At 25.9% G+C, this 27830-nt stretch overlaps 1 protein-coding gene across 1 annotated transcript; it reads left to right on the top strand.

The window, feature by feature from the left end:
* Positions 1-7694: 7694 nt before the first annotated feature.
* On the top strand, positions 7695-9893 carry LOC145846781 (TIP41-like protein). The gene is made up of 2 exons (XM_082953397.1): positions 7695-7925; positions 9342-9893. Exons 1-2 carry the CDS (start codon positions 7695-7697, stop codon positions 9891-9893), a joined length of 783 nt encoding a protein of 260 aa, XP_082809523.1.
* The last annotated feature ends 17937 nt before the right edge of the window (positions 9894-27830 follow it).

Below are 27830 nucleotides of genomic sequence, written 5' to 3' on the forward strand. Positions count from 1 at the left end.
ATCGAGGCCAATTTATCTTTTATTCTTTGAATTTTCCTTTTTAACTTTTCTTTGTAGAACTTGGTAAAGTGAAATTCCTAAGCAACTTATTTACTTTCTTGATTAAATTTATTAAAGTTTTTCAGACTTGGATATTTTTCTTCGATTTTTATTACAGATTTAGTTGAAAACAAATTGACTTCAGCGTATCTTTTTGACTCAAAAAACTTGTATCATTTAAGTTTGACATCAAAGATATCAGTGAAACCAATACTTTCAGTTTTCTTCACAGTAACAACTTCACTCGTCCCAGGGTTCAATCCACCAATGAAAAGCGAGTATTTGTTTCCATGGTAATCATACTTAGGGATTTATCCAACATAATTTTTTGCCATGTCAAGTAACTTTCGTGTATGATTGTAAACTAATGCTTAAAAATTTTGTGTTGATTACAGGACATTTTAAAGTCAGATTTTTTAAAACTTATAACTCATAAAGTAATTGATATTAAAACATTAACTCCACAGTATGAAAAACTAACCTGCTTTTTAAATGAATAAACAATACAAGCAATACGCATTTTTATATTTCGAATCACAACTGTAATTTTAATCCATAACTAGTAGTAAAAATCATTTAAAATAGTTATAATTTAATGAGCTATCTTAAAATTTAAATTGAATTAGACTTGCACTTAGCTTAAGAGTTAGCTATTAGTTCTTTTTAAAATTTTGAAAAAAACTTTCCTTCAAAGGAAAAATCATAATTTGATTGTTGTTATATAATTGTACCATTTTAACAACAATTATTTTGAAGTTTTTAAAATTTAACTGAAATTAAAAAAAATTTGACATGCATATGTTGTAGATGAGCTCATATCTGCTTACAAATGAAAAATAAATTTAAAGTATAATCTAACTAAAGTTTTTCTTGGAGTGTGTTTCTAAAGTTTTAAACAACAGTAAGTAACAATCTACCTTCTGTAGAACTTTTTATATCAAATATCATTTAAAAATACCGTAGTCTATTTTGTATAGAACGAATATATTAAGATCAAAAAACCAAAAAATACTATGTATAAAAAGTTATTCTATTTGGTACACATGTCACTTAAAAACATAAATTAATTGTTTTTTTTTGTTTGTTTAAAGTGTTATGTAGTATTTATAACAAAAGTAACCCTAACAGTGTTGTTATATAAACAAAGTTGATCTCTTATTTTCATATTAAAAAAAAATTCAACGAGTTTTTCATCTTAATTTTCACAAAAGCAATAAAAAAATTCAAGATAATAAAGAACCAAAGTTAAGTATATTTAGTTGATTTTACAAGATGTGCAAAAATGACACTAGTGCAAAGTAGCGTTAAGCATTTCGAACTCGAATGGTTATAACAATTGTTTCAGTTTGTTTTAGCTAGTCTATATTATATATTTAAATTATTGGTGGAATTTTTTATCAAACAATTAATATTTGTTTTTGTACATTGATATCTTTTTACTTCGTATATTTATATTTAAAAAAAAAAAACTAATAACTTACATATTAGTTATGTTTACTGATTGAATAAAATATTAGTTGTGTTTCAGCTTTGTTTTTCTCTATTACATGGTTAATATACGTATAAGCGTTTTTGGTTTCTATATTTTACAATACTATAATTATAGTTTCAGGTAATGATGTATACAATTCAGTTGTAAAAGTTTATAGTTAGTTAAATATAATCTTTAATTTACTTTAAAAAGCACAAGTTTATGATACAAATCGTCCTCTTGTCTATTATTACTTTAACTTCGTTCGTTATTATAAAAATAACAACTTATCACAATAAACATTTACTACAGCTCATTAAATTGTGTATGTATACTTGATACAACATTTTAAAGTTGTGTTTGGCTTGACTAAATTGTGGTTCCCCGTTTGACCAAAGAAGAAAACGTAATTTACATCATCTTTCTACTAAATTTCATGCGCTAACTCACTTACTGAATAGAAAAGTTAACTTTTAGTTTAACAAACGCTGATTAAATGATTCACTAAAAACATTACACATTGCTTTTTGAATATTTTAGATTTATTTTGTAGCATTTAAAGAAATTATGTAATATTCTTTGTTATACAAAATTTTACAATTAACCTCGTAACTTTTTGATTAGCAACTTAATTTCAAAAAAATAGTAGAGGCTGGTAGAAAATCAAAGCAAGTTGTGTCTAGTACACCTTAACAAAAATCGATTTTTCTTTAATTTATTCTAATTGAACAAAAAATTAAAAATTTTACACAACGAATTTGCTTAGAAGTAGTAAAATCAATTAGTTACATAGTAACTAAGTTTTTAATGTTGTTAAATTCCTTTTCTTTTTATAGTTACAGTTTTTAAATGATGTCATTTTAATTAAGTTTAATTATAAAGTAAACTTATATGTCATAAAAAAAAATATACTTTATAAAATAAAATAATTCAAACGAAATATTGTCTGTTGCACTTTTGAATATTTAAAAAAACTATAAGTAATATTTAGTTGTCGGATAGGGATGTGAGTACGAAGTAAACCCAACGGTTTTATAGTATCTTTAATATATTTCCCCATGCATTTAGTTAGGACGAGGTAAGGTAAAAAAAAGTAGAAACCCAAAAACTGCTAGTTTTTATTTGGGAAATTACTTGTTATGGTTCTGCGCTAAAATAATTTTAGGAGAAATTTATAGAATAAGATAAAAATATTTAGTTCTGGAAAGTATTGAAGCATTTTAAAAGAATAGAAAACGATAAAAACTAACGCTCAAAAGTTTAGGTCATATAATTTAGTGTACAGAAAAATATTTTGGTTATCGTTTATAAACTAAAGATTCTAAGTTTTGCTGTTCCATCGTTGATAATAAAACATTCAAGTTTTACAGTTGTTTTACTCACATTCATTAGCTTTGTTTTGATATTTCGTACTAATTGTATAAATTCACAAAATGGGTATTTGTACTTAAGGAACATTTATGTTTAAGAAAAATACAGGGTTGACTATAGCATCAATAACAAACTGTTGTAAAAGAAAAACATGTTTGTATGTAATTTAACTTTTAGTATTACAAGAAAAAAAAAATTAAGCTACATAACATGACATTATAAGCTATTAATAAAATAAATGTTTTATTACGCGACTTTTAATCAACTTGAAAACTTACTCAAAGTACTTTGAGTTTTTACAAATGCTTAAGTAGTAAATTATTTTTTTTACAACTTTTTATAGTTTTTATTGAAAATGATAAACTAAAATTTTAAAAATTTTGCTGTACTTTACTTTAAATGATATAACAAGACTTGGTTTTAATGTGACAATGCCTAAAACGTCTTTTTTTATCGATTCCCCAGACTATCTTCGGACTCTATCTTTAGAAAAAGGAGGGAAATGAGAAAATCCTTCTAGAAAATCTTCCCAGGATCAAGGTCTTCAAATCAAGAAGTGCTCATCCTTCAGTTAGTTTTAAATAGTTTTCACATCAAGCACATTCGTCGAAATAATATTTTAACTTTTTTGTTTGATCTTTATTATTTTTAATTTGTTCAAAAATAATCAATAATTTTTACTTGTAAAATGAGTTGAAAAAATAGTTTGCAATATTTTTTGAGTTAACATTAAAAATTTAACACTTAAGTAATAAAGTTTATACTGAATGTAATTGTCTATTACTAAAACTTGTAATAATATATTTTTATTTTAAATTTAGTTTATCTTTGTTTCAACTTTTAAAAATATGTAAACATTAAATTAGTCATAATGCTTAAATTTTACTTAAAATATTTTATTAAATTATGTCATCTACTAACTACTTTAATCAATGAACTTAAATTGGTTGAAATGACATAATTACTTTTTTATTATAGCATTTAAATTGTGAAATTGGTTGTTAAAAATTTCAAAATCTAATTTAATTTTAAAAATAGCTAACTGAAAAGTGTGCTGATTTATATTTAAATGAAAAATTGATTTTTCAACCATCCTTCTTTAATAACAAGCCTCTTGCAAAAGTTCAGCAAGCTAAATAATGTGCTTTCAACATCAAATAATTAAAGGCTGTAGGGGGGTTAGCATATTTTTAACAAAAATTAACTTTAGATTTTATATGAAAGCTTTGAAGTATAAATTACAAGCCAGTTTTTATAGAATCAAAAATATCATTTAACTTTTGAGGTATTTAATTTTTTGTTAAGTTTCATACAAAGTTTAGACCCAAATTATTTAAGGTCATTTTCTCTGATATTTATAAAAATATTAAAAATCTATTTTCTCCTTCATTTTTAAGCAATCTTCTCCAAATTTTTTTTTGGAAATCCTAATTTGATAGTAATCCAAAAGTGCATCAAAAATCCTAATTTTTGAGGACAGTCAGACAACCTTTATTTTGGCAAAGCTACCACACAAATAAAGTTATAAGATTTTATGCTGTTGAAGTCTTTTTAATGTTAACCAACAATAATTACAATGTAAAACGAACATTTTTCATATCAAATCAAAATAGTAATAAATAAAGATTTTTTGTTGTCACATCATGATTACTTAATATTTCGGCTTTAAATTAAGAAGTTGTTTAAGAAGTAAATAAATTTTTATAATTTATGTCTGGTAACTTTGCAAAATACAAGGGTCTTATTCAGAACTGTAATCTAAGTGTTCTCCAAAAAAGTTCACTAAGTTAGATTGTTGGTTTACTTTTTAGTTCATATGTTAGTAAAACTTGCTTGTGGATTCAAATGTATAGATTATCGATCAAAGTCTTGTTTTTTGAAACCTCTATTTTATAGGGTGTTAGTTTTTTGATGGCCTAGTTACCTTAGTATTTGCCCTTTTAAAATATCTATTAATGAAATATGTTTACTTAATTTAGTTAAAAATAAAACATTAAAAAAGCCTATTGTATCTATGTGAATTTCAAAATAAAATAATGAACTGAATTAAATTTTGGTTACTTAATTCAAAAACAGCTAAAATTAAAAAAAAAATATTGAAATAAGTCAGTAGTACATTTCTAATATATCTGAAATTTTTAAGTATAGCTTTGTTCCTAGCTCCAATGTTTTTATATTTTTGATATTTACATTTATCAGGGTGGCCACCAAACCTGGAATCCTGTAATTTGAAAAATTTTGAAAAACACCTTGGATTTTGATATTATTGTTTAGGAAAATATTTTATGTTGTACAGTTTAATACTCTCATTTTTATAAAATTTTTTGTATTTAAGTTTAATTTTAACTGTAAAATTTTTTTAATGCTTTAGCCAATTATAACTTTGATTAAATTTGGTTATGCAACTTGATGACCAAGAGGTTTTTTTTGTGTACCCAGGTCCTTTATATAAAAGTATTTGATAGGGCTAGGGAGTACAGCACATTTTTTTGGCCATGTTGTAATATTTATTCAAGTACATAAGATTTGGATGTGTTTTTTCTTCATAAAAAAAAATCTGAATAAAAAAAATATTTCAAAAAAAAAAAAATTGCCGCCAAGAAACTAATTTCACCCCCAAAAATCACATACTTTTCCATTTTTGACTTAAACAGTAATAAAATTACTTACAAGTGTTCTAAACTTAATAATGAAAGCATCTTAAGTTTAAGGTGTTTGAAATGCATCTTAAATTTAAGCACACCAATAACTGCCGAATGCTTTGCCAAATGCTCATAACTTTCAAAATGTAGTTTATTTTATATCAAAAGCAAAGAAAACTTCATTTTTCTAACATATTCATTGAAAATATATTAACTCCTAACAATAGAAAATGTTTGTTTTTTCAATACAGGAAGCACAAAAAATCTGCGTAAAATAGTTTACAACATCCGCTTTTAAAAAAATTTATTGCAACAATGAAGCAAAAACACATTCAAATCATATGTACTCATAAGCCCAGCAAACATAACACAAGTACTCCCTACCCCTATTTTTGAGCATCTTTTTTGTTTGTTCAATAAACTAACTTATACCCTTAATAGTCTATGTCAATAAATCAAAGTAGACCATAAAAAATTGTTTTTTTTTCAATATCTTGAAGAATTAGTTTTGATTTAAAAATTGAAAATAAATGTTTCAATTTAAAATTCACAAATGGTTGAATAAGTTGCAATGTAAAATAATTTTTGAATAATTATGAAGGTACGAAGTACTAAGTAGTAAAAGTAACCCATGAAACATTATGGCCATAGAGGTGGTCCAAATTAGAAAAAAAAAACATTTATTTAAAACATATTTAAAACATCAAAGTATTAACTTAAAGGTAATTTTATATTCAAAATTTCTAATATCAATCAGTTTTTAAGATATAATCTATTTTGTAAAGTTCCTAAAACAAAAATATGAAAAAAAAAGTCATTCAAGGTTAATTTTATCTGAAATTAAAAAAAAATTATTAAATTATATCTCTTACCACATTTACATAATTGTACTAGAAGATTTTATGAAATAGATCTATGCAATTTTACAAAAATCTTGTGCAAAGCAGATTTTTAAAAATATGATATGTCAAAAATTAGTAATTTTTTTTTTTGTAAATTTAAAATAGATATTTTTAGGTATAGTTTAAGGATCAGTTTTTCTGAAGTTGTTCATAACTAGATATTAGAATTAAGACTGAAGAAGTTCAAAATAATTGCTTGAAAATTTAAAAATATATGGACTGATGGCAGGGGTCCAAATGACGGCTTTGAAAACTTTTTTAGTTTAAAGTTACAAGATTAAAACCAACTGGTCAAAACTTAAAAAATTAGTGAAGTGGTCGTTTTATTCCTTTGTTCTTTCATAAAACAGGGTTGCCAAATAACCTGGAATTCTGAAAAAAGCTGGAATTTGACAGTTTAGGCAAAAAACCTGGAATTTGACAGTTTAGGCAAAAAACCTGGAATTTAAGAAATTTTGGAAAAAACTTGGAAAAATCTGAATTTCAAACAAAAATAACCAAAAAACTTTGAAAAACCTGGACTTAATTTTTTTTTTACATGTAAAGTAACAAAATTTAAATGAGATATGAAAAATATATCGAACAATAAAAAATTTTTCATATCAGTAAATTTTTTAATTATAAACCTCATTTAAAGTAGCTTTATAGTATGTTTTCAATGTTGTTACACCTATTAGGACAATTTTTTTAACTAAAATTTAATTTATATTTAAGATCGACTAAAAAAATTGTTTTCAAAAATTCTCACAGAATTTTCAAAAAAATGTTGGCAAAGTTAATAAAACCTAAATAATTCAATTTGAAATGCTAATTAACAATTGATAAACATAAAAAACTAGTTTGTTGATATTTATGTATATTTTTTTTATTGTATATTAGAATTAAAAATGGTGGCTAGTAATGCTAATTTTATTACTCGTTTGTTAAATGTTGTGTTTAAATTTATCAACTTTTTCATTTTATATTTTTCATAAAACAGATAAACAAAATATTGGTAGCAAGTTTTAGTTTAAAGTTTTAAAAATGTAGTTAAATAAGTAAAAATGTTGCAAAATAGTGTACACATAAACCTAAAAAAAACATAACATATCAATAACATTTCCAGCCTTTTAACTTAAACTAAAAACAGTTTTTAGTTTCAAACTATTATTTTGTGAATTGTATTTAATACAATACAAAATGTAAGGCAAGTATTCTTGAAACAAAACCAATATAAATGTTAACATTTAAAACTTTTTACAACAGCCTTTTAATTTAAATTAAACAAAAATGTGCGACAAAGAGTTCACTTTCGGCCCATGGTTTGTCAAGTCCACCAAGGGAACGATACTGTCCACTTGTGAAACGGACCAGATGTGCAGCGATCTGGACATCCCGCAGATACCGGAGATGGTGTTTGGCAGGAACACTTTCCAGATCCAGTACAAGAACGGCTTCAATATCGAATTCAACGCCTGCGATGCATTGAAGCTTGTGGATAACAAGCATGATAAACTCAAGGTATTATATTATATTAAATTAATTATAAATAATTAATTTAATTGTCATTATGCTGTTTATTATGCTAAACTGTTTATAACGTAAATTCATAATAAAGTGAAGGTAGTTTTGTATTTTTTTACATTTTGTATCTTTATAACTCTCAAGTTTAGTAGACAAATAAAAGAACATTTAAATTTTAGTCTGTATACAACAGTTTTATTCATTACATGTCTAATGTTCTATAAGCTTGTTGATAACAAACATAATAAACTAAAGGTAGATTTGTTTTGTGCATTGTTAGTTTCAAATTTTTAAATTTTAATTAAACTAACTAGTTGTGCTGTTACCTATATTATTTTATTGATAATAAACAAGACAAAATTAAGGTCAATGTTAAGGTGTTTCATATTTATTAGTATTTATGTCTATGATGTTACCTTGGCTTTATCAAAACATTGTTGTTTTATTGAATCATGCATGATGAAATTTTATGCTTACTTGTAAACTGTTTCAATTTGATTATTTTAAAGAAAATTAATTAGATACATGTTAAAACTGAATGAATAATGTATTATTTTCAAACTAAATTATCTAAAACACTAGTCACTTTAGCTAATTTTTTTTGGTAAACTTAATAAATTGTTAGTTACAGTTTTATTATATTAAATATATTTAACTTCTTGATATTATAGTAAGTATAAGTCATCAGTATTTAGTATATGAAGGATATTATGCTCAACTCTAAATTTTTAGTTATTGTTTCATTGTTGATTACTTAATATGCCTATTTTTTTTAGATAATAAGATTAAAAAGCATTATTTTATAGTGTAATAAACTAACATATTAGCTAGTAAATGAATTCCTTATTACATAAACTGTATATCTTGTTATATTTCATATTTAGTTGAATTGAGAAAAATCAATTATTTGACAATTTAATAATAGTTGAAGAAAGCACCTGTTGTTGTAAAGTTTTACATAGATTTTATTGATGTTATTTAAAAAGCTATAATTAATTATAAAACTTTTTAGTATAAAAGTATAACTGTTTAGTTCAGATCTATTATATATTTATTTACTATATAATTTAGTATTAAAAACGTATTATAATTATATACAGATAACATTTTAAACATACATTATGTGTAAAAGCATACTATTATGTACCATAGTTTTTAATAAAAAAGCTAACTCAATAAAGATATTAGTAACTCATTAAAAGTATTTATAAACTTATTTTTAAAGTTTTTTACCATCATAAGACACATCACAGCTAGGTTATCCATGTTTTGATACAAAAAAATCTCAATACTGGTAGCAGTGAAATTTGTCTACCTCAAAACTCAACAAATGCATCCAAGATACTAAACAATGTATAAAAAATGACTACTTTATTTTATATAATGAATTAAAAAAACAAAAACTCAAAACAGGTAGCAGTAGCAAAGGAGTGGAAAGAAAGCCGCATGGACAACGCCGACATCGAGAAAGTGACCAAGCCTTTCGATTGGACGTTCACCACCGACTACAAGGGCACGCTGACCAACCAGGAGCATTTACAAATAGAAGAAAGCGAGGAGAAAATCGACTTTGAGAAGCTGAAGCAGCGCGAGAAGATCCTGTACTTTGACGAGATGGTTTTGTTCGAGGACGAGCTTGCTGACAACGGCTCTGCTGAGCTCAACCTGAAAGTGAGGGTGATGGAGTCGTGCATGTACGTCCTCATGCGCTTCTTTCTGAGGGTCGACGGAGTTTTATGTAGGATCTACGACACGAGACTGTACCACGACTACGCGACGGACTTCCTCATCAGGGAGTACAAGGAGAAGGAGGCTCCGTGGAAGGACCTGAGCTACATCGCTCCGGGGAAATTGACGGATCCATGCGCGGTGGAGCCGTGCTTGAAGACGAAGCAGTATTTGAACGAGAAGTTAAAGTTCACCCAGCTGGCTGAGAAGTACAAAGCGGAAAACTGTGAGGAGTAAATTAACGAATGTATTTATTTTTGTTTACTGATTGCATTTTTTAATAGTTTTAGGTAATTTTACTCATTGATTTGTGAAGCGTTGATTTAAAAATCAATTGATTGTTTGGTTTTTATAGATTGTGCTACTCACAAAATAGCTAAATTTGTTGATTGATCAACTCTAAGTAAAATAAATAATTATTTGAAATAGTTTTAAATATATTTACTTTAAACATTTTGTTTATTATTTACACCTCAACTTAAACCTATACAGTTGTCTGTTTATATTTTAAAGTTTAAATTATTTTTGATAAATTTTTACTTGTTTTGGTTATCATCCGTAAGACTTAGCTATGTCTGAAATTCTTTTAATTTTCTATTTTCTATTGTATATATATTTTTTTATGTCTAAGATATAGTACTCATTTTTAAAAGTTATGATTATTGTGTGCAATTGTAATTATAAATGATATTTAGATTTAAAGTTTATCGTTTTATCACTTTTTGAAAAAAAAATGTTTCTCTAAATTTAAATAACTTGAAAAAAACAATTTCTAATAAAAATATAAGTATCTAGTTACACTAATATTATTCGTTTTATAGAATTTTTGTATAGATCTATGTAACAGATATTAAAGCATAAAAAAAGTTATTTAAAAACTATAACTTGTTTGTTAGAAATTAAAATCTTACTTGTTTTGTTTTCAATAGTAAACATAATTTAAGCTTATTAAATTAATGTTATAGCGTAAAATGCTTTTTGGCCTAACTTCATTGTGCTTTAAATTTTGTAGTTATGCTTGATAAATAATATTTTGGAATTGTCAATTAACATTATGATGATTGAAGTTGAATTAAATTAATAAGAATGTTGTTAAAAAATTATCAAGTTTTAGTTGTATATTATCCTCAGTATGAAAATTTTATTATCTATTAAATTAATACTTTAAGCTCTAAGTAATAAAAGAATATATTAAACACTTGATCTTAAAATTCAAACTTATTTGGTCGATGTTAAGTTCATGACTAGTTTAAAAGGTCTACCAGTAATTAAGTTGGTTATAAGTATCATATTAAACTTAGCTATAAGTTATCTAGGAAAATTCAATCCATAAAAACGGCAACTATCAGTTTTAAGTAAAAGCTTTATCAGTAATACATATAAAAAGTTGTAATCATACAGTGACTTGTGAACTGAAAAAAATAGTTATAAGATTCACCTAATCTTTCGATCATTTTACAATAAACTATTGAAGTATTAGAATATCTTATTTAGTTTTTATAACATGCGAGTTAATAATTCCTAGTTTTTTAGTCTATTAATCAAGTTAACTTTCACAGACATTCATGAAATTATTTATTAAAAAACTCAAGCATAATTTGCCTCAGATATGAAACTATCTTCTCAATGATAACACCCATTTATTGTTTATTGAACAAAACCGAAAAAATGCCCATTTTTATTTTAACTTTAAACGTTTTTAGTATTTAGGTTCCCTTTATATTATTGATTTTGGCCAAAAACTAATAGTCCAAATTGAGATAATCAAGTCAGAAGCATAGGGTTATTTCATACTTATCAAAAAATATTTTAGATATCTCAAAACTGTTGAAATAAGCAGTTTAGCATAATGCATAGGCTTTTTGTGTTTATCCTTGATGGTAAATTTGAGTTTTTTTTTTGATTTCACCTTTATTTCATTAGTTTACTTTTTACCTTCAAAAGCTGATTTTTTACGGAGTCAAATGAAGATAAAATAAAAAAAATATAATTTGAAATTAGCAGTATAATTGATTGATTTTTTATTCAATAAAATGGTAGATTTCAGTTAAATAATTTTAGCTTTATTTCTGTAGTTGTTATATTTGTCAGTCAGTAAGTTGTAGTTTATCATGGAAACTAATGAAGAGGAAATCCTCGGAGACTCTGATATCGAAGATTTGATTTTAGAAAAGCTCAAAAACACATCAATATTTTCGAACTAGTCAGTAAGTATGATTAGTTTTGTTTTATTTTAGTTATAATGTTATATTTAGCTTTTAACATTTGATGAATTATCAGGTAGCTATTTTTGAGCTTAGTTTTATTTGTTTTACTAATTTAAAAAAGTTTTTAAATCAATAGCTGTTTCAGACAGTTTTTTTAAATTTAAAACAAATTCTTTAAGGTTTAGTTGGTTTTTTGTTTCTTAGCTTAGCATTAGTTTTAATTATTATTAATTATTTTTTTTAAATATCATTCAAAGCTTATTTTTTTTAGTTCAAATATGTTGATAATTATTTAACTTTTTTTTCTTAAAGATAAATTTGTTGTAGTAAGAAGTTAGATTTAGTTTGAAGATTTGTTGAGAACTTAAAAAAATTTTTGCAGGCAATCATGTATGTTTTAATATATATATATATGGCAAAAACGAGTCTGGCCTACTTTACTTATATTTTATTTTATAGTGAGCATTTTTAATTTGTTTTTCAGCCTAATTTTGTTTATTTTTAAATTTTAGTGACCATTTAGAAGACGCACAATCAGATTATTATTATGATAGTGATGAGACAATACTTTCCCAACCAAGCCCAGAACTGTTTGCGAATAAAGACTTACTTTCTCCTAATAACAAAGTAAATTGAATTAATTTTTTTATACAAGTTTAAATACTTTCCCAAACAAATCCTGAGTTGTTTGCCAATATAAATTTGCTATCTATATCTATCAAAGTAGATTATGGCTTAGTATTATAAAAATTTATAGTTATTGAACGACAAAAAAAAGACTCTCAAAATATTTGGTCATAGAACTTAGTACATGATCCAAGAACCTTTCGGTTATCGAGTCGCACACCACGAATACCTTTTAATATCTTGCTCAGGACGAATATAAAATTATCTTTTTAAGTTTGAATATTTTCACAAGCAAAACCTGAATTGTATGCTAATAAAGACTTGCTATCTACGGATAATAATATAAAATATAATTGTCTACTATATAGTTATTTTTAATGAATTTAAGTACCTTCATAGCAAGTCCAAAAATATATGCTAATATACTGTAAACAGATAAAGTAAATTATGATAATTTTAATTGTTATATAGTTTGAAATACTTTCGCAATCCTGTTCAGAGTCAAAGCGGTTAAAAGTTTTTTAATGACTGATTAGATTTATCGATTAGCCACTTTGTTCCACTCAAGCTAGCTATATTTTTTATATAAAAACAATTTGAATAAGTCGTAAAAATATCAATGATTTTATTGTAGAAATTAAAAACTTAGTATTTAAATAATAAGTTATGTTAATATAACTTACTAAAAAAGTGTAGTCTACAATTGAAACTGTTGAAGTAAAACTCAAGCACTAATTGTGTGTAAAAAAAAAACGAATATGCAAATAGTATACATGTTTTTTAAGTAATATAAAATTATAGATAAAAACAAATTTAGAACTATTTGTAATTATTACGGTTATCATTAAGATTTGTTAACTCTAGATATATTTTTGATTATCTCTGATGCCAAAAGTTAATATTACTAATTTGTATTTACTTTAAGTTATTTTAAAAAACTCATACAGTAGTTGTATGAAACATCCTTACCAATCATTCTTTTAGTAGATATAGATTACTTAGCACATGTCTTGATTATTATATCCAAAAATGCAGCCGTACGTACTTCAAAATAATACGATAGAAATTGATTTTTTTTTATGTACAAAGTCTACCTGTTCTACCCCAAATTAAAAAGCCTAAATTCGCTTTTGAATTTTAATTACATTTTTCTAAGTCCTAACGTTGTTGGTAGTTTTCCAGAATTTTTTATTAAAAGTTTAAAGTTACTTTTCAATCAAATTAAAATTTCTATGACCAAGAAAAAATTGACAAAAAACTCGAAAACAAATCAAAGATTAGTAAGAAGTTATTTAAGGTGGAAAACAACTATTTTAATTTTTAAATGACTAAATAGACTTCTTTAAATCAATTAAGGGAGAAGTAAAATTTGCTTTACACATTTTTAAAAAAATTAAACTCTAGTTTTGTACAATTTTGTATGTCTCCTTGATGAACTCAAAGCTTTTATGTTTCTAACAAACAACAAAGTGTGAGTACATTGCTTAACTTATCAGAACTATTATAAAACTTAAGTAAGGGTTTAGGCATAAAAACTATTTTTTTGAACCCTAATTAAACATTCTAAACTGGTTTTAGTTTTTAAGTAAGAAAACAATACTAAATTTTATGGTTTACGAGTGTTTCACTGGGTTAAAATGTATATTCCATTATTTAAGAAGTGTGATGAAAATATGAGTATGAAAAGTATTAGTTTGTTAAAACTATTTGTTTTGTTATTAAAAAGATTTGGTAGGCTTCAGGGGCGTGGCGTTGATCATTGGAGCTAAAAACTAAAATAAAACAAAAACTTATTATAACATTGTAAAACTATTAAAATCATTAACTTTTGAATTAAGTTTCATTTACAAACGATTTGTTGCTATTGTAGTATTTTTATATTACTATATTAGATTTTAAAAATATTAAACTTAGAATTTCATAAATTACTTTTAAGTTTTCAGCACCCCTATCAAAAATGCCACGCGTTTTTACTTTTTTTAGGCTTTTACTGTTTGACTGATCTTGTTGTGGTGTACGACTCGATAACCGAAAGGTTCCTTTGTACACCAGGTTCTTAGACTAAACTTTTTGAGCGCTTTTTTTTATCGTTTATAAACAATATTTTCCATTTTTTCCATTTTTGTCCATTTTCAATATTTTTCTTGTAAATTTAAAAATAAAATTTGCTCTATATTCTATAGCAGTGCTTCTGAACCTTTTTCTAGTGGCGGAACCCTTTTCCAAAGTTCAACTTTTCCGCGGAACCCCTAATTTAATTTTACATAAAATTTTACAAAAAACCCAATTTCTGTTTAAATTTTAAAGACCTGGCCACAACTTTTAAAAATTAGAGTATCATTTTTTATCATGTAAGTCTTAAAAAACTATTTAAAATTCAATTTCTGTTAAAATTTTATAGGCCTGGCCAGATTTTTTTATAAATTATAGTAGCATTTTTTAAGTAAAAAATAAGCTTTTATACATATTAAATTTTAAATCAAGCTAATAGACATCTTTTTAAACATTTTTACAGCATTTAAAACAATATAATATACCAGAAATAAGTTTCTGATAAAGTTTTTTTATTTAGTTTTATTGTGTAAACATTTAGAATTTGTTTTGATTGCTCCTACATTGTTTGCTTTAGTGATAATACCAGAATTTTCATGACTTCACTAAAAATAGAAATTCAAAAAATTTGCAAAAATTTGCACAACCAGGACACCTATTAATAATGAATACCCATTTAAAGTCCTATCGCTAGATACACACTAAGCAGATCAATAAATCCTATAATTATATATGTTTTCCCTTTTTTTTGAAATTTTATAATTTATGTTTTTTTTTTCTTTCAAATTTCTTTTTAAATTTCGAAAGGCTTCGCGGAACCCCTGATAGGCGTCGCGGAACCCCATTTCAGAAGCACTGTTCTATAGTAAACTTCACTTGTATTCTTTACTAGTTTGCATATGTTTTAAAGACTAAAATGTATAACATTTATCAATATAGTTTTCTTGATGTACACAGCAATTAAGAACTAAATTTTATGAAAATTCAATATAAAAATTGCTATCATATATAGTTTATTGAACAATAAAAAATACGCTGAAAACATTTGGTCCTAGGACCTGGTGCTCAAAAAACCTTTCGGTTATTGAATCGCACAATACGGATACCTTTTAACGTCTTGTCCAGGACAATTCTTTCGTTAATGATAGTTAACTAAAAATTAATATGAGTAATCCAAAAAACAATGGTTTAGTCTGTTTCTTAAAATTTAAACTTTTATTTACTAATAGTTTTTCAGTCAGGTTATATTATTATATAAGAACCAAAACTTTCTAGTTCTTGTAAATTCTACTTCTACGTTCTAATAGTTACTACATTGCTTGATAAACATCAATTCAAAAAATGTTTTTAAAGCAACTTAGAAAACAAAGTAATTTGTTTTGATAGAAAGTTTTATAAGCATTATGTTTAGTTTTAAAAAAATAACATAACTTACATATTTATAATACATAATATCTAAGATGAAAAAAAAAGACTTTTTTTCACAGGCTTAGGTGAAACGAATCCGTAAAACTAATAAATTAAACTTTATTGAAACTCGTATTAAGAACCTATGATTTTAATATTTAATTGTTTCAAAGAGCTATACTTGAAAAGTTAAACGAAAGTTTTGTACTACTATTAATATTAAATAAATTTCAAACTCACACAAACTGTGATTAGATTAGAAGTTGTCTGTACATCTTAAACTAGTTGTTATGGAACAATTTTTTGTTTTAACAGGGAGTTAAAAACTCATTGGAATCACGTACAAACTCTGAAAAGAGCGATCTAGTTTGCATTCAAACACAACCGGAAATTTCAAAGTATGTAGATTACGACGCAGACACGCAAGTTTATGAGAGAAGTCAAAACTCAATTTTTAGTCCTTTAAAAAATGGAAGTTATACTGGTTAATTTTTTATTTAACAGCTGTTATTTTTGAAATTGAATAATTTGCTTAATTGAATTTATTTAAACAACTAATCAAACTTATAATAAACTTATCTTTGAAAGTATCTGTTTTACTTGAAGTATGCAGAATACATATTTTATTTGCTTATGTATAAGTTGACGCTATCTCGCATAGGTTCTACTTATATAACTATTTTTGGCCTGGTTTAATACGCAACGTGCGCTCTAACTTATAAAGTAGAAGTCCCCAAGATAACGCTTAAATTATAATTGACTTAAATAAACTAAAATGAATTACTTACTATTTACTAAATGTTTAATAAATCAGTTACTTAATTTAAATTGAGTTCGAATTTGTGATCATGAATATATTTACAATGAAATGCGAAACTAAAAGATGATAAAAAACTGCACAACATTACACTAGAATAACAGAAATTAAACACTACATGTTTAAACCAAACTAAAAAAACATTCTAAAATCGAAATCACTTCAACAAGATTAAAACCATTAAAACTTAAGTGCAGCAAAAGCTGCACTGAGTTCAGACCATTCAATCAAGTAAAAAACTAAAAAAACTGAACCGTACTGAACCGTCTATGAATCGAGACTATCGACTTTATATTGCTTGAGAAAAAAGAAGAAAGTAAAAAAGAGACAATTACCACTAGAGTGGCACATTTTCTCCTCTTACCCTCGTACTTTAAAAAATTTTTCTTGGTTTTCCGAAAAAGAAACATTAGTTTTTATTCATTAACACTTGTAAGAATGCTTAAAACACCCTATATAGAAAAATTAACGAAAAAACGACCGCCGACTTATATCTCCTTAGTTTAAAAAGCACTAATTTAAAATACACAAAGTTAATCAAAGTATAATACAGTTTTCTAAATGACAGACAAATGTTTTTTTTTTAAAAAGTTCTTTGCTGCTGAAACTCGCTCCGCCCTTGTACATCTCCACGTCGTTTGACCGGTTTATGCTGATACGTCCCCTCGCCTCACCCAACGGTCTCTTGGCGCCACGGAATCCGTCTCCTTGCCTCAACCAGCGGTCTCTTGGCCCTACGGAACCGTCTCCTTGCCTCAACCAGCGGTCTCTTGGCCCTACGGAACCGTCTCTTTGCCTCAACCCGCGGTCTCTTGGCCCTACGGAACCGTCTCCTTGCCTCAACCAGCGGTCTCTTGGCCCTACGGAACCGTCTCCTTGCCTCAACCCGCGGTCTCTTGGCCCTACGGAACCGTCTCCTTGCCTCAACCCGCGGTCTCTTGGCCCTACGGAACCGTCTCCTTGCCTCAACCAGCGGTCTCTTGGCGCTACGGAATCCTCTGATCCGTCTCTCCGTACATCTCCTCGTTCCTCTCCTCGTACATGAAGCTCGGTCTCCTCGTACCGCTCCTCGCCGATTCGTTTCTCGGGCCGTTCGTGCGAAAGTCCAAATAGAAATACGTAACACTACTTTATATCAATTTTAAAAACAAGTTAAAACATAAAAAAAGTAACAAGTTACATGCTTTTAGTTAGCAATAACATTTCATTAGTCGATTAGTCTATTTATTTTTATCTTAAAAGTCTTGTATGTTTTAAGTTAATTGAAAAATCATTTTTTGCTCCAATCAGTATACAGTAATTCTCTACAAGCTTTAAAATAAAAAACATTTCACATTCAACATGAGTTAGTTGACAAAACAAACAATTATATTCATTTCAAAAGCTTAAATTTGTTTCGTAAAAATATATAGCTCTTGAACTTTATACTAATTTATAAAACTTTAACATTCTAAGAAAATTAAAAACAAAGTTGTTGTTAGCGTTTAAATGTTGAATAAGATATTAACAGCTCAAATGACCTTATTGAAATTGTGTTTTTATAAGTTAGCTGAAGTGTATAACAACAAAAAACATGCCAATAAAGTTTGTTACAAGCAATTAACAAGGTCATTGTAAAAAAAAACTTTAAATATTATAGTTTAAAGTTTGAACATAACATTGTTGCTAAATATAAAACTCAATTAAGTTTAATAAACTTAAGAAATTTCACTTCAATAACCGATTATGCACTCGAAAACAAGTTTTAATAACCTCATACAAATACTTTTACAAGGACGAACGAAAAAACAACAATGTTTTTACTTGCAGTTTAAAAAGTTTATTATCCATTATAGTTCAAATTAAACGATTGTTTAAAAACAAAACAATTAAACTTTACAGTTGCTAACTTTTATAGACGTTTAAAACTCTTTTTGTTATAAGAAAGTTTTATTATTTGAAGCCTTTAGTTACATTTTAATTTTTAATAAAATGTTTAAAACGATTGAACGATATTTAATTAATTTGACGAAACGCGGAACAACTTGAAAACAAGACAAACTTTTGTTTAAACTTGCTCGTACAAGTTTAAAACTCATTTTGAAAAACGCTTCAACAATGAATTGCAATAATATTTACACAACAAATACATTTTAGTTCTAACACATGTCCATTAGCTTTACCCAAACCACTTTAACATAAAATTCAACACAATAAAGCTAATTACTTTTTGCAAAAAACAACACAAATCTCTCACAAACTCGAACTACTTAGTTGTTTTTCCAACTAGAAATTTTAAACTCATTTTTAAAACTTTACAGACCAGATGACTGGGTTAAATAAATGCCCTTAAATTTATCGAATTTATAATATTATTAAATAAGGTTTATTTTACTCTGTTTTCAAGTCACCATCTACAACACGTAAAAATTTTAATGAAGGTATCTGTGTTCGATTCCAGCTATAAATAACTGGACGTCCGGGTCACCATGACGCTATCTCGCATAGGTTCTACTTATATAACTATTTTTGGCCTGGTTTAATACGCAACGTGCGCTCTAACTTATAAAGTAGAAGTCCCCAAGATAACGCTTAAATTATAATTGACTTAAATAAACTAAAATGAATTACTTACTATTTACTAAATGTTTAATAAATCAGTTACTTAATTTAAATTGAGTTCGAATTTGTGATCATGAATATATTTACAATGAAATGCGAAACTAAAAGATGATAAAAAACTGCACAACATTACACTAGAATAACAGAAATTAAACACTACATGTTTAAACCAAACTAAAAAAACATTCTAAAATCGAAATCACTTCAACAAGATTAAAACCATTAAAACTTAAGTGCAGCAAAAGCTGCACTGAGTTCAGACCATTCAATCAAGTAAAAAACTAAAAAAACTGAACCGTACTGAACCGTCTATGAATCGAGACTATCGACTTTATATTGCTTGAGAAAAAAGAAGAAAGTAAAAAAGAGACAATTACCACTAGAGTGGCACAAAGTGTAAAAACTTATATATACTTGAATAAACCTTTATATGCTTGTTATAACATAAAAGGTGACATTAAAGCTTAACAGTAGGGTGAGATTATCTTTTTTGTGATATTTCTCAAAACCTGTCAGCTACATTTTATACAAAATAAACCAATTTATTTTTAAGTTTTTTTTGAGTTTATTTTTATGAAGTTTCCATTTAACACAGAAAACACTGATTGTGATTCCAAAAAATTACTGGCTTGCACACAAACAGCAATAAACTGCAGCAATAATCAAAATAATCAAGTTGCTGTGTTTTGCAGAAAATCAGCAAAATCTGGTATGTTTCGCTCAAATTAAATAAACTTTGAAAAGTAGTAAAATTTTAAAGTTTAAATATTAATAATAGTTTGCTCGGTTTTTTTCAAGGAATAATTCAGTTTAGTGAAACCCGTTTTAATTTGAATAAAAACAATACTGTCTTTGCTTACATGTAACTTGAATATACTTATATATAAATTTGTATATGTATTAAATAAACCTTTCATGTTTGTCACAACATAAAAGGTAACATTAAAGCTTAACAGTAGGGTGAGATTATCTATTTGAATGGTATTTCTCAAAACCTGTTTGCTACATAAGTTTATTAAAAAATAAAACTTCATTAGTTTTTAATAGTTTATTTTAATTTTAATTCGTTTTCTACACAAAATAAAAACAGATTATGATTCCGAAAAATTACTGGCTTGTACGCAAACAGCAATAAATTCAAACAAAAATCAAAATAATCAAGTTGCAGTTTTTCGCAGAAAATCAACAAAATCCGGTATGTTTTGCACGAGTTAAACAAACTTTAAAAAGTAGAAAAAATTCCAAGTTTAATTATTCATAAAAAGTTGCTCAGTTTTTTCTAAGGAATAATTCAGTTTAGCGAAACCCATTATAACTTAAGGTTTAAAACGCGCGAAAATTTCTTGTTGAATAATTTATGCAAATTTTCTCACTGTTTTTTTTTTTGTAAGAAATATAATCTTGTTCGGCAAACTGTTATTTTGCAGAAGTAAATACTTAAAATGTTTTCAAAGTGATGCTTTTTACTTCAAAGTATCTTTTATTAAGTTTGCTTTTTATGGCTGGAAAGTAGTTTTTGTATATTTTGTTTTGTTATAACTACCTATGAAAGTTTTATAGTGACAAATTCGATCAAGGTATTGAAAAAATCTTAATTTTATTTTTATTTTTGAGTATACAGCTTTTATTTATAAAAAAAAAACCTTTATATGTTTGTTATAACATAAAAGGTAACATTAAAGCTTAACAGTAGGGTGAGATTATCTTTTTTGTGGTATTTCTCAAAACCTGTCAGCTACATCTTAAATATAAAAAGCATAAAACAAAGCAAAGTATAACTCAGCTGAATTTTTCATATCAATTAAAACTTTTGGTAATTGTTACATTAACGCGTATGAGTACACAAAGCAACGGCTTTTAAATAAATTTGCTTCTATCAATTCGAAGTTTAAGTAATTGTTGTACTAACGCGTATAACTAAAACTCATTAAAGCAACGGTTTATTGAAACCACTTGAAATAATGTTCACATGTTGTATCAATGTATTCATACAAACTTTTTGAATACAAAACCAATTGTTTTTATTGTCTCAACAAGTTATTGTAACAATCACAAGTGGCTACCTTTGTTTCAAGTGGGGTGATTCATTCAATTTCGTAATTTTAATTTTGTGCATTAGTTGTTCAACATTAGAGGGATATGGTAGGTTTTTGTGATGTACTTTTTTGATATTTCGCTAAAAAAAAGGTATTTAAGCATTGAAAGTTAACAAATTGCAAATGATAATTGCTGTTTACAATCCGATAAATTTAATTGTTTTAAGTATTATTTTACAACTTTGTTCAAAGAACAAAATCAATATTTAAAGTCAAGTGGGTTTAGAAATCTTGTTTTTACGCTTAATATTGTTCAAAAAAACGCTTTGATAAAAATGAGTTGGAAAAATATGTTGCTGATTTTATTAGTATCCGGTTTAAATAAAATTAATAAAAGATTAAACATTTTAAAAAGTTGTTTTACAAGGTTATTTAAACAAAAGGTTTTTTTTTAAAGTACAGTCTAAAACTTGTATATTTATTTATTTCAGTTATAGTCGGTTGAGTATTGTTTTGTAAGTTTTTTAATTTGAATTCTCTTATCGTCTATCTAAAGTTGTTTTTGTTTTAAATAAATTATAAATTAAAAAGTTTAAAAGTAAAATTTATTAATTTCGAGCACTACCTTATGTTCATATTCCACTTGTTTTTAATTAGAAATAAGTTGTTTGGAGACAAAAAAGCTAGTTTTTGTAACTCTTTTAAATGTTTGATGTTAATTTTTAGATCACTCCTCAGTTTGAAAAAAAAAGTCAAATAGAATAATTCAATAAACTAAATTTGATTAAAACATTAATAGACTAATTTAACTTAATCGGAGTTTTAATTATCACTGCCAATAAGATTAATAAAATTGCTTGATTTTTAAATTAAAAGTCATATATTAAAAGTTTCCTGTCAAAATTAAAAATTAAACTTATAAATCAAATTTTCACTCGTAAAAAAAGTTTAATATGAAAAAAACGTGAAAATATCTTATTTTTAATTTCCGTTCGCCTACTTAAAATGCATTCAAACTTTTTTTCAATTGTTTCAACTTTTCACGCAAAATGCTTCGTGCTTCGATTTATAAGCTGATTTAAAGTTTCAAGTCAACATTTTTATGATATTTAAAATTTTTTTCTTTCAGTTGACGTAATTCTTTGTAATTTTGTTTCAGCAGAAAAGAAAAATGTTCCAAGCAGGTCTTCGAGTAGGTAAGTTAACTGTTTTTATGTTTTTAAATGAAATATAGCTAGTTTTATTTTGCATTAGTTTTTTTTTTAACACTTTATCGACTTGTGTTATTTTAACTAGCGTAAATAAAACTGTACAGTGTTTTATTTTACAAATATGTTGAAAATAATTACGTTTTATAATAAACCTTAATATGTTTGTAATAACATAGAAGGTGACATTAAAGCTTAACAGTAGGGTGAGATTATCTTTTTGAATGGTATTTCTCAAAACCTGTTAGCTACATTCGTATAATAATTTAAGATTTTTAAAACATAAATAACTACATTTAATAAAGTTTGTGATCAGTTTTGTTTTTACCAACTATATAGTTTCTTTAATCGCTGAAAATTTTTTGTTTAACAATTTTTTTACTTAATAACGATTTTGTCTTAAATTTGGTCTAAGTAAAGTTTTTGTTTGTTTATAGAATTGAACTATAAGCGTTTTTTTGAGTATTTTATATGTGAAACGTCAACTAGTTTTTAGATTGATTTTATAATTTTGCTCTCAAAAAAAAACTTAAGCGATTGAAAAAAAAAATAATTATTCAAAAAAGTATTAAAATTGCATCATTTAGAGAAAAGAATCCATTCTATCAGCCATTCTTCGAAATTGACATGGGAGCAAAATCATCTTATTTGCCAGCAATTAAATACCATAACGAAGATAATAACTGTGAAGAAAAAATTATTAAACAGGAAAATGATGTTAGAAGTTGCTTTTAATATTTAACATATTTTACGTGATTGGAACTGATATATATATAAAAGTTACTTATCTAAGTATTTTGTTCTAAACAAACACAACTACATTAAGCCTTTGTATGTAACTTTAAGAAATATGAAAAAGTTTATTTGAAAAGTCGAATATAAGTAGTTTTAGCTTATCAGTAGGTTTAAATTACTTATATTTATATAATAAACCTTTATATGCTTGTCATCACATAAAAGGTAACATTAAAGCTTAACAATAGGGTGAGATTATCTTTTTGTGGTATTTCTCAAAACCTGTTAGCTAAATTTAAAAACAAAATAAAATAATTATTAATATTGTAAAAATAATGTTAAGTTCTTGATTTAGTTAAACAAGTTATTTTAGGACTCACAAGTTTAATAATCTGATAGTTTATTTATTTTCAAGATGATTTTTTGTTTAGAAGTTTATTGAATTTTTCTTTCATAAAAGTAATAAAATTTCGAAATTTAATTTAAAGAAAAGCTAAGGAGCTTTTTTTCTTATTTAAAACTTAATATGGGAAATAACTTATGCAATCGAAGTTAAAATACTTCTTCTCATATAAAGTATCAAGTTTCTTGTTTTTTATCTTAAAATGCATGCGAAATTTTTTTATGATAATTGAAACTAGATGCTAAACATTTTTTTTACGATATAAATTAACTCGATGAAAGCTATTTTTTTAAAGCCCATAAAAAGTTTATTAAAAAGATACTCAAATAAATATACGTTTACCTGAATACTAGATTTATTTATTTTGTTTATTAATTAAGATCCACTACAAACAAATGGAGGAAATTAACATCGCCGAATCGAAATTATTAACTGCAAAAAAACTAATATCTCAAAGACAGCGTGGTAAGATTTGACTAATAAATAATATAAACTTTGCTGAGTTTAAATTGTTCAAGTTGCGTTGGTTGCACTTCTAAGGTTGTTTCTGATTGGCTATTATCTTACTTACTTTTATTTTAAGTGTTTTGCAATAACAATTTTTTTCGGTGTGTTTTATTTAGTATTATTATTAACCTTTTTATTTTAAGATTAAATAGTAAAAATAACTTTGCTTAGTTTTAATTGATTAAGTTTGTATGATATGATAAATTCCATGTTGTTAATAAGTGATTTATAGGCGCAATTCAGGGCTATTCATAGAATTTTTATCATATAACTTGTTTTCATTTAAATATGAGTTGAAAATAGTTATATTAAAAAATAAACCTTTATATGTTTGTAATAACATAGAAGGTAACATTAAAGCTTAACAGTAGGGTGAGATTATCTTTATGTGGTATTTCTCAAAACCTGTTAGCTACATTATTAATATAAAAATCATTATTAGTTACTTGAGTACTCTTAACAACATAAAAGTTATTTTTAGCACCAAAAAGTTAGCTTCTGTAAACGTATTACTGTTTAAAACTAGTTGCACAAAATTTATTTTGTTTAGTTGCAAAATTTTTGTATAAAGTTTTCAATCTGTAAATTTTAAACAATGAGAATAATTGTTATTCCGTCACTATTTTGTTTATGAAACAAAATCACTTCATGTCCTCTGTGATGGCTTACAGTTATCAAAACATTAGTTGTTTTTGCTTGTATATTTCTATTTACATGAATGATTGGCTTTATTAATCATTTGAATTCGAGCGTTGACATTTTTTAAGTGTATGGTTTTGTACGTAACGCATGTCATTTTTGCTTGTTATTGTGTTTTGTTGCACCAAGTTTGTTTAGTTTAACTGTAAAATTAGATTAAAAAGCTGTTGAACTATATGTCGTTAATCCATTACTATCTGAAAAATATTTAAACATGTCCCACATTTGATGATGACAAGGTATCATGACGCTAACGACATTTGCATTATATTTTCTGAACGTTTATTTAATTATTAAATTATTTTTAAGTATCAGAGACCATTGTCAGTATGTTGTAATTTAATTTATAGAAAAAAGTTGCAGTTTGAAGGATTTAGTGACGTCATTAATAAAAAATCTATAATCACCGAATCAAAAATGTATAAATACTCCGGGTAACTTGGTAAATGTTGTGTATATACTATCTACTTTATTTCGTATTCGTAAGCTTGTGCAAACAAGTTATTAGCAGCGCGTCTATAAAGCTCACTATGAGGCTGGTTTATAAAACTCAGCCCCAGTTTTTTAAAATTAAAGTTGTGTGTTTACAGATAGAAAAGTAACAAACTGTTTAAATTGATGTTTAATTGCGAGAATTTAAAGACAATTTTTCTATTTGTATGAATGAGTAATTTACTTTCGTTTATAACTTGAGTTGAAGCGTTGATCTTTCTCAAATCTATGGTTTCGTACACAACGTATTTAATTTTTGCTTGTTACGATGTTAAATTGTGTGGAGCTTATTTGGTTAAAAGTTAAATTAATAAAATTGATAAACTGTGTTTTATAATAAGTTAAAGAGGAATCGTTACAATTTCGTTTACAAAAATCATCTAATCTTATGTGATGGTTTATAGATACCATGGCAATAATAACGGTTTCCGCTATGCTGTGCTTTTATTTTGTTTTAATACGTTTTTTTTTTAATTTTTAGTGAAATCTTTGAAACACTTGTATATTTAATTTTCATAAAAAGAGTTGCAGTCTAAAGGGTTTAGTGACGTCATTAATTAAAAACAGTTAACATCCTAATCACAAAATGTATAAATACTAAGGCTGTAATGAAACAACAAATAAAAGACATAGTATTAGCAGTAATATTTTAAAACTTGTTGTAAAACAAGTTGATTAGATAAGTCACATCCATAGAATCAAGCCAGCTTCGTTTGTTTCAGGGAAACTCAGCACAGTTTGATTAAGCCGATATTATACGTAATTGTGCAAATAAAATAGTTTTGAATTTTGAAAACTGATATTTGATTCCGAAAGTTTAATGAGGATTTTTCTACTTATATAATTACAGGGTTGCCAAAAAATCTGGAATTTTAACAATTTTTACAAATTAATAATTTTTTTAATATGAAGTAGTAAAATTAAGATTCTCCTCGAAAAATCGATCATATAGATAAAAAAAAATTGTCATCGTCAAAATTTTTTTTATTAAAAAGCATATTGAATGCGGTTTTTCAATGTTTTTATACTATTTAACACACTTTCTTAAGACAGTTATACGTGTAATTTCAAATACTTGGAAGAAACTTTAAATTTTGGCAACCCTGTTATCAGTTTGCTTTAATAATGACTTGATTTTAAACATTGATATTTTCAATTGTATGGTAATGTATTGAACAAAACACATCTTTTTTAAACATAACGGTCCTTTAGCTGTCATACAGATTATATTGTCTTTATTTTACTTGTCTACTTTTCAAAGTATTATATTTTTTAGTGTTATCGTCAAGTTGAATTATTGCATACTTTATTATAAGCATGTTTTTGGTATTGATTTAGTTTTTGTTTATTTAACTGATAACTATTATTATTTATTATATTATTATTATTACACAGATAAAGCGGAGTCCATTCTCGAGGAAGACCTCGCGAAGAGAATTGTGAAACTGAAAGAAAACATAAGTAGTTCTCAAAACTACTCGTTAGATAAGTACAAGTATGTTTAGATATTTGTGTGTTTAATTTGTTTCGTTCGGGAGCTTTTGAAATTAAAAATTATTATATTTGCTTGTAAATAAGTTGAAATGCTTATATATGGACAAAAATAAACCTTTATATGTTTGTAATAACATAAAAGGTGACATTAAAGCTTAACAGTAGGGTGAGATTATCTCTTTTTATGGTATTTCTCAAAACCTGTCAGCTACATTTTAATAAAATAATAAACTTTTTAACTTTGCAAAAAAGTTATGTTTGAAAAATACATTAACTTAACAAATATTCGCCAGCAACACAGAAGATTCACAGAACGACAGTTTGGTGAAGGTTCGTCAGTCTAGAGTCGACGAGTTGGTAGAAAATGTTGAAATACTGAAGACTCAGATATACCAGTCTTATACTGTTGATGAAAATGTTGGTGTTTATATTAGATGTCTTATTTACTAACTCTGCATTAGACTTAATTACATAAGTTGTATGAAAAATTTCAAATGTGATTAAAAAAGATTCGTTAGGATTATTAACTTAAGATATTTTGTATTCGTCGTTACGTTTTAAGCTGTATATATATCAGTGTTATACAGTTTGTGAAAACGTTAGTTTGTGTGAAATTTTTAGAATTAATGATTAACTATGCACAGTTTGTTACAAAGTATTAAGAACTTATAAATTAAGTGATACATGTAATAAAATATTGTTAAACTTATTATAAAATAAATTAATGTGTTTAATAGTCGCATTGCCTATGATAATAAGTAATGGCTTACGACGTAGAAAATATGGTATATACACAGTTTTTGACTAACAGATAAGTTGAAAACTTATATATATATGCAAAACAAACCTTTATATGCTTGTAATAACATAGAAGGTAACATTAAAGCTT

This window comes from Thalia democratica, unplaced genomic scaffold (genome assembly GCF_965202585.1).
Source record: "Thalia democratica unplaced genomic scaffold, ktThaDemo2.hap1.1 HAP1_SCAFFOLD_625, whole genome shotgun sequence".
In the NCBI taxonomy this organism is placed as follows: domain Eukaryota; kingdom Metazoa; phylum Chordata; class Thaliacea; order Salpida; family Salpidae; genus Thalia; species Thalia democratica.